General features: G+C 41.9%; 1 protein-coding gene across 1 annotated transcript in view; it reads left to right on the top strand.

The window, feature by feature from the left end:
- The window catches only part of LOC123957404 (A disintegrin and metalloproteinase with thrombospondin motifs 2-like), a 115,450-nt gene extending 109,006 nt beyond the window's left edge, over nt 1–6,444 (top strand). The window contains exon 22 of the mRNA XM_046030159.1: nt 3,194–6,444. Coding sequence (XP_045886115.1) covers nt 3,194–5,250 — 2,057 coding nt within the window. The 3' untranslated portion in view covers nt 5,251–6,444. The remainder of the gene's footprint in view (nt 1–3,193) is intronic.
- Nucleotides 6,445–9,371: the final 2,927 nt, after the last annotated feature.

Genomic DNA, 9,371 nt, shown 5'->3' with positions numbered 1-9,371 from the left:
TTTTGCTTTTTTTTTTTGGGGGGGGGGGGGGGGGTTGCCTCTCTCTCTGTGTGTCTGAGACGGCTCTGACTAGGGGGAGGTCTCTGGCTCCTGTGTGTGCTAGTTGGTTCTCTCTTGCTCTGTCTCTCTCTCTCTATCTCTCTCTCTCTCTCTCTCCTTTGTGGAGCATTGTGTTGTAACCGCTGGCCAGTCGAAAACTCAAAAGATCAACAAAAAATTTGATGTGAAAAGGATTCGAAGTGGCAAGGCGAACAGGTTTTCATTGGCACCTCCTCAGATGTGTCGAAGAGCCGTTCATGTGTGAGGGACCCCCTCTGCATTTGGCGGCCATGTTTTTGCGCGAGCTAGCTGCGTGTTGTCATGGGTTACCACTCCTGAGATGCAGCTGCGCTTATTTCTTTTTGTAGTGCACTGTCATTGTGGGGAGAAACAGGTGTGAAAATAAACAGAAACGGTATATAAATATCTATATAGAGAAAAAAAGTTATTAAAAAAATGAAAGCTTTATTGTGAATGTGATCTTGTCACAATGAGGACATCTTTGCTAAAGTGCTCATCTGACATCCTGGTTCCATTCGGGGATGAGAATGGTGTCTCATTCTACGTTCCATTCTCAGATTGACAGGAACTCAGCACAGGGAGAGGAAGTGACATCAGTAAACCTTTTGATTTTGGAGGGAGGGAACTGTGAGGTGACAAATCTCGAAGTAAAGGCTAATTTTAAAAAAAACAACAACAAAAAAACAGGGTAGTCTGACCACTTGAGGTTGCTTCCCATTTCACCTCATCATCAGCCATCCTCTCTTTGACTGTTATACTAAAGTTCAATAAATGCAGCTTATTTGTGCTTGCAGACTTTAAACAAATACATCTATAAATATATTTGTATTTATATATACCTATAAATCTAAAACTATATGAGTAACAATAATATTAATAATGTTTTACCATGAATAAGCTGTAGCTTATTTGCCTAAAACCTTTGGACTGCTATTGATCGCTTAGATCCTTGACTGTTATGTGTATTTTTTTATTGATTTTACATGAATACAGATGAATATTTAATAAAGGTAAAGTGTTTCGGGGGGAAGGGTTTAGACCTATATTATGCAGGACTTGGTCAGTTAGTTGCCTCTCCATTCTCTCAGATGGATCAGTGGTTTACTGTCGCTTCTTGTTTTCTTTAAGGATAGGATCACGTTTTGTCATGCACATTTGCATCCATCACCTTTATTTATGCGTATACGCGTGTGTGTGTGTGTTTGTGTGTGTGTGTGTTTGTGTGTGTGTTTGTGTGTGTGTGTGTGTGTGTGTGTGTGTGTGTGTGTGTGTGTTTGTGTGTGTGTGTTTGTGTGTTTGTGTGTGTGTGTTTGTATGTGTGTGTGTGAGTGTATTAGTGGATCTGCGTGTGTTGTCTACTTGTATATGGGCATGGATGCATGTGTGTCTTGTGTGTAAGCTTCAATGAGTAAACGAATGTGTGATTGAAAGATATAATGTCTTGTCAGTGAAAGTTTGTTTGTGTGTGTGTGTGTGTGTGTGTGTGTGTGTGTGTGTGTGTGTGTGTGTGTGTGTGTGCGCGCGTGCGTGTGTTTGCATGTGTATGTGTGTAAGGGAGCTTCATCATTCGGGCTTATACACATTGCGATCAGATACAGAAATACCTCATAAACTTTGAGTTGAGAGCGTCCGATGATCTCATTTTATTTTGATGAACATTAACCACGTGAACAATGCCTTATCTTGGATTGAATGTAATGGCATTTATCTGTGAAAGAGATGGCTTTTCTCATTCAAAGTTTCACTCGGAATAGAGGCAGCTTCAAACCAACTTAACAAACTCACACCCGCCAACCATCAAACCTACCAAGGTGATGTTGGACCAATGTCTGACTACTGGGAAGGGTTTACAAAGGGCCTAGGGTATCGACACATGGCATCTAGAAAAAAAAAAAACACTTCTGACTTGTCATTGTATTGTGATCACATATTTCTGTTGTGACTATGTAGCGAGCTATCCAAGGTTTCCTTCTGCTGGAGTTGGACTGTATGAGACCAAGCCACACCTAGCAGTGCGACTGTATATAACATTGGTGTTGACTGTATTTAATAATGTTCATGACTGTTATCTTCTTCTATAATATTCTATACTATGGGTAACTGTTTTGTGGCTTCACTGGCCTGCTGCGTGGGGCTGGCTAACGTTTGGCTAACGTTGAAGAAACATTCAGATGGACTACGTGCACTGCGTCTATATGCACTTTGATTTATCAGGGAAATTTTATTAATGTTTTGTAAATGTTTCATATGACACTTAATGTGCCATTCCAGTTTTTACATCATCATGGAAATTATGTATTTTATTTAAACAGCAAATATCATTTATGTACATCATGTTATTTTTTTCCAATCGATAAACAGATTGACTGGTTGATTTCCAAGTAATGAAGTGTTTTACCAAAGTGACTGTGAACTTGTAACTTTCGATACAGTTGAATTATTTTTCTTAAGAAAAGAATATATCTATATATTGAGCAGGGGGGGCGTACATCTCATTGTTTCAGTTACTGTCATTCTCAACAGCAAAGTTGTATCAATAAAAATGTTTTAAAAAGTGTGATCTTTCTCTCACCAGGAATGTTCACTGGCTAGATTCTTCATCAGTCAAAATGTTAAAACTTAGCCAGGAGAACAGTTATTTTTACTGTCATGTTACAAAAGGGTTAAAGTGGTACAGAATTAAAACTCAACAACTGAAAAACAATACACCTGAAGCAAATGCTACATAAAGCTGTATGAGGAAGTCAGAATTTAGTTTAGACTTAAAACAGTTAAATTTACAACACAAGACTGGCGACCCTTCTTTTTCTATTTCAGTTGCTTTGGACTAATCTCATGACTACTCTTGATGTGTGGGTCTTTCTCCTCTTCCTTCCTGCATCCTCTGCTATTGGTCTGGCTTTACAACTGTACTCTGCACAGTGTGGAACCAAAACACACACGTATGCATATGTGTACTTAAGCGAACATGCACATACTAATGGTAATTTAACATGTTCTTATTGTTGAAAATTATTTCACATACAAAGACATATCCCAGCAGTTGGACACATATACACACACACGTGCCTCTCCACAGTGCACAGTACTCCTGGCTGCACCCAGTCTCAGCTCTCTGTCCTCTCCTTCACAGGCCAGCGTTGTCATGGAGACCGCTCAGTGTTCTGTCGTATGGAGGTGCTGAAGCGCTACTGCTCTCTACCGGACTTCCAGCGTATGTGCTGCAAGTCCTGCAGCAATGTCACCATCGCAGAGCCTCCATCTAACTCCACCTCTAGATCCACGTCCATCCAACCAAGTGTTACAGCTACTCCACCCACCAGCACTCTTAGCTCTGGCTTTATCACCAAAGCTGTCATCGCCACCATTTCAGCTTCTACCATCAATCCCTGGACTCATCCTCCTACCTCCACCGCTGTTGTTCCCCATTTCACCTCTTCCCCCCTAAATGCTACACAAATGATCACCGCTCATCCTCCAGCTGCCACCAGTGCTCCTGTCCCCCCCACTACCTTTTCCACCTCAGTTATTACAACCCTTCCCAGCGTTACTGCTCACCCGCTGCCCCTGCCTACCCCAGATATAGACGAGAGCACAGATCTACAGTTACAGAGCACTACAAACAGTCCCACACACCTTTCAGCAACAGCCGGTCCAACTATGACAAATCCAACAGAAAGCAGTTCAAAAACAGACACCTGGCTAAAATCCAAGCCCAAAAACAATATACCACCAAAGAAACCCCCCAAAAAGATAATTCCACCTAAGATCAATCCAAAAAAGAATACAGCGCTAAAGAATACTACAGGAAAAGGTGTTCCACCAAAGAGCAGTCCCAAAAAGAAAACAAATGCTAATCCAAAAAAAAAAGCAACTCCCAAAAAGAATACTCCTAAAAAGACCACTCCGGCAAACACAACTCCCAAAAAGACCACTCAGGCAAACACTACACCCAAAAAGATCACTCCAAAGATTACTCCCCAAAAGATCACTCCAGCAAACACTACTCCCCAAAAGATCACTCCAGCAAACACTACTCCCAAAAAGACCAATCCTGCAAACACTACTCCTAAAAAGACTCCTCCTATGAAGACTACTGTTAAAAAGACTCCTCCAGTGAAGAATACTCGTGGGAAAAATACAAAACCCACGCCCAAAAAGGAGGCCAAACCCAAAAAGAATATTCAGGTAAAGACAAAAGTTACTAAACAAACTCAAACAAAGTCAAATCCCCAAAATAACCCAAAACCGGGGCCCAAAAATACCACAAACTCTCAGGCCAAGGTTAATCAGAATAAGGCCACAGTGAAAAAGACTAATCCAAAAAAGAAAACACTTCAAACAACTTCTTCAGATTATACCACAGCTCCCACTCCATACACAAGTCCAGAACAACAAAGAGAGTACTTTTCTTCCACTATCTCATCCAGCACTAGCGTATATGCGACAGCTACAGGCATGCCTTTCTCCGAGTCCAGAATCAATGTCACGTACATCAGTAACAACACAGCAGCTACAGATGAAACTCCGCTGTGGTATGATGATGCTTTAGCCACAACACCCAGCACTTTTGATGATATCATTGTACCAACTAGAGCCGTTAATTTTGAAGATGTCAACATTGCTAGTGGAACCATGCCATATAGTGATGTCACAACGACCAGCAGCGGTGATGTCACAGTAAGCAGCGGGACCATTCTCAGTGGTGATGACATCACAGTGTCCTACGGCAATGTGGGAGTGATTAGTGACACCATGGTGTTAGACGACAGCCTCACCATGGTGATCCCGACCATCAACAGCGAGGATATGACAGACCTCACTTCCTCACCTTGGCTGGACCTGTCTGAGTACATCCCTGTGATTGTCCCTCTTCCTACGACAACCTCAGACCCTCCCACAGCCTCACCTCCCACCTCCGTCAATCCAACAACAGAAAAACCAGCCATCACAATCATCACCACCTCTACTGTAAGACCTCAACAAAAACCAGAGGAGAACAGTGATAACAACTCCGTTGACATCATATACAACAGGATCATCGGCGTAGACAATGACATCTCCCAGAACAACGTGATCCCAAAGCGCCGGGTCAACCTTAGAGAAAGAACCAGGAACAAACGCATTCAGGAGCTTCTGGAGGAGAAGAGGAACTTTCTCCTCAGGATGAAGAGAGGCCACACAGCATGATAGACAAAATCTTAACATTTCTCTTATGGAGATGAACATTTTCTTTACAGACTTTCATAAGCCTGTTAAACCCCTTCTGATCTGCCATGATGCTTTCTATCAGGCCTTTCCACCAAAAAAACCCTCTCTGCCATATCACTATCGTGACAATCAGGTCTGTTGCAGACAGAGAATAGCATGGCCAAATGTTTGAACAGTTGCTTTGAGTAAAGAAAAGTCCTTTAGAGTACAGACTGTTGCTGATATGAAGCAAATCGCCCCGCCTGTGTAAACACAACAACGACAAACAGCCGGGATGAAGAGTGTACATCCAGTTTGACCAGCACTTTACAAAGCCAAGCTTTGACCCCCCCGCCCAAACCACCCATAGTCTTATTTCAGGAGTCAATGATAATGTAGATAAGGTGTAATGTGGTTTTTAAAATTGATTTATCCCTACTGGCACTTATGGAGCAACAAAACATACCACCTACAATCCAAATCTCCATCTCCATGTTCAGCTCATTTCCCAACAAACATACTGCTAATCCCTGATTAAGAGCTACTGTAGGACGAGATGAAAATGTCTCCCTGTTAAGTCGCCAGCACCCTGAATAACCTATACAAACTGCAAATTGGCGCTTATGGAGGCCTGAAAGCAATATGTTAATTACTATCAGAACGTCAAAGTTTTTGGTTTAATTGATTTGTAAAGGTTTAACATTGCCTGGACTGTGTTTCCAAAGCAAAGGTTTGTCTGAATGCATGGGGTCTCATCTCTCAGGAAGGTCAGATACAGTATGGAAGACTAGTGAGGAACATTGCCAACCACTTGGTGCTACCTGAATTTTTATGATATGTTTTGACATGTAATTAAGCTAGATGGGAAAACAAAATTCAAAACGGCCAGTCAAGCATGGTGCATTTTATGTTAGTTTTGCTAAGAGCAATGTCCCTTATGCATTCATTTATGTACAAAAATACAAAAATATGACGACAACAAGCCCGTTTGTATTAACTGTATCCAAATAGAAGCTTTGAGGGCCACTTTGTTTTCTTTTGTAAAAGTTGTATTATTGTTACATGTCTAAATAGTGAACAGCAGCTGCAAAAGCACCAACGGATCTGTCTGTACGATATCTGTACATATGAAAAAGAACTTAATGTTTAATATTTATTAAAGTTTAAGTGCCTGTGGTATTTTGCAAACTGTCAGTGTTGTGTGATTTGTGTTCCACTGACTGCACTTTTTTTTGTCTTTTTGGCTGCAAACAGTAGGTCTCACTGCTGCACCAGCTTCAGGTCAACCCAGTGATATAAGACTTCATGACATCTAACTCAGTTTGAGTTAGTTCATTATCAACAGCATTCTAACAAGCTGTTCTCCAATCTATTTTTAACTCCCATTTGCAAAGTAATGCAATCTGGCACATAGGGGGCAACATAGCACTTCATGTTCACTGTATTCATGTTTGTGTGAGTCTCAAACCAGCCTTTTTATTGCTTTACTTCATCTTGACTCAGAATATCAGGTTAAGGAGATATCAGGTTCTGTCGACTGACGTTATTTTCAAAATATAAATTCACTGATTACTAAAATGGCGTCTGATTTAGTAAAGATAAGTCTCTTCATTATTGATGGAGCAGCTCCAGTAAGAGACAAAATGTCTGACTTTGGTGGAGTTGTTTACACCCCTGGGATTCAAAATTTAGCCCAGGAAATTGTTACGAGGTGTGGTGTGTGGACAGAGAGGACCCAAATGCAGCACTCTGAGGGAAGGAGGTTTATTGAGGGAAAAGGGTGAGAGGCACTGGAGTGGAGGGAGAGGAGGACGTCGGGGAAGCACAGGCACGGGGAACCAAGGAGACAGGGGGCCAGGGAGCCGGGGAACACAGGGGCCGAGGAAGTGAGGAGAGGCGGGGGAACAGGGAGGACGCCGTGAGGGAAGTCCGAGGAGGAGTGGGCCAGTGGATGAGCCCAGCCAAACGGAGGACGAGGGTGAGTGTACCTGGGAGGGAAACAGACAGAGAGACAAGGTTAGGGAAGACAGCGACAAGGCACAGGGTAAATGTGAAAAAACAAGAAACATGGAAGCCTGAACACGGAAGTGGCACCGGGTATGGAGCAACGACGATCAAGCGAGGATGGTGTGGAGAACCGGGGTTGAAATACAGGCAGTCATGAGGTGATTACTGGCAGGTGTGGCAGGCTGACGAGGTGGCTGATGAGATGCAGGTGCAGGTAGTTGGCTGGGCTCAGGAGCCGAGGGGGAGAGAGCACACAGGGGAGAAAACACAGGGAGGCAGGCAGAGAACAGAAAACCAAGGAAAAAAGCAGAAAAACTGATAAAAAGGAGAAAAAACCAGGACACTCACCGTCAGCCGGGCTGCCACCACAACAGAAATGACTTGCCTACATTTTTTCCAAGGGGAACACTTTTCTATGGAAGGTTAAAACAATAGTGAAAATTGTTCATACCGAGGTCTGGAGACTGTTTCTTAAAATACATGTTACTATTGACTAAAAGAAGACTAAAAGTCCTAAAAGATTCCGTTCACCTCTGTTGTATTGCGGAAGTGGATAATCAAAATAAAACACAATGTGTATGGCTAGCTGTAAGAGGGAAACCTTTCTTTCCTGTTTTTTCTCTTTAACATGAGATGAGCCTGATAGCTGTATTTCTATGAGCAGAAACACATTTAACTCCAAGGCTCAGTATCTGCAGCTAGTTATACTCAGGTTGATTTTGTGGAAAGAAAAAAAAAAGTTGAGTCACTCTATTCAAACTCTGGCTTATTGAATGTAAAAGAAAACAATTTCAATTTGCATTGTTTCAATATGTAAATATGTAAGAGTTGAGGTTGACCCTTAATTGTTTACATCTTTATAATCTCTTGTTTTCCGTAGTTGGCCACAACAGGCATCTGTAAAGTGTCCACACCACTCTTGTAAAGGTTCCACTGTGTCAACATGACACATGGCCATCAGAATATTAGATTACTCATCAGTTCTTGTCAGGAACGCAGTGCAGCAAATTAGGATTGCGTGGTCAATAATGCAAACTGTCTGTTACCATTGTCCCCCCTGGGAGAACAAAGAGTGTAGTGTACACCCTAATAATACCAGAAAAGAAATGACTATGGTCTAACATTTGCACCCTCAAAAGTTCAGTTGTTATATTTTTGTGGTTTGGGGGGAAACTGTGTTCAAAATATAAATAAATATTTGTTAACAGTAGGGGCTGGTTTCCAAGCAAGGTCACTTGTACCTTGTGAACTGCAGAAACAATCATTATTTAAACACTTCACAGCTTCTCACCAAATACAGTCTAATGCCAGCCCTCAGAGCCAGTGAATTGTTGTAGGGGTAGTCAGGTAGAGGTCAGTACTCACTTTGCGTTGGCAAAGAATGTCTTAACTTCGTTAGATTAGATTATTATGTGTGCTTATGGCCAAAATATTTATTTGTGTGGATATGTCGCCAGTGAGCGAGAAACAGTGACATTTTATTTATTCACGATTATTATGTTATTACATTATTAGCAGCTTTCAGTAATTTTGTAACTTGTAACTGAATATTGGTTGGGTTCCTTTGTTCCTGTTCTTAGCATCACTGTTTACAGACCCATACATGGGAAACTATAGGCCTTTTGTGCATTTTTTACTCCTCTTCTGTGCAAAAACACCCATATTATTAAAAGGCTTATCATTTAGGCAGGCAGGCTTGGATGTTTATTTCATTGTCCTCTCCAACTCTATCTTCAAATGTCGGAACTTGAAAACTGAAACTGTTTTGATTATAAAAATACTGTAAGGCAAGGCAAAGCAAGGCAAGTTTATTTGTATAGCACATTTCAACAACAAGGCAATTGAAAGTGCTTTAGTTCAGTGTAAATTGGTGTGCACTGAACCAAAGTGCCATTTAACATCCTTCTGGTCACAGAGAAACACAGAGCTCTTCCAGTTACAGTAGGTTCCCCTTCGAGGGAACTCGAACTGCGTCGGTGACGACACTACGGGAACGCCTCTGGGCGTGGCAGGGCTGAACTATGAATGAAACTACTCCAATCCTATTGGTGTTGCTAGAACGGTAGCGTGTGACGGCGTAACCAGAGGGGTATATAAGCACGCCGGCACACAGG

This window comes from Micropterus dolomieu, linkage group LG19, assembly GCF_021292245.1.
Source record: "Micropterus dolomieu isolate WLL.071019.BEF.003 ecotype Adirondacks linkage group LG19, ASM2129224v1, whole genome shotgun sequence".
Lineage (NCBI taxonomy): Eukaryota > Metazoa > Chordata > Actinopteri > Centrarchiformes > Centrarchidae > Micropterus > Micropterus dolomieu.
This window is presented reverse-complemented; position numbering and strand designations above follow the sequence as displayed.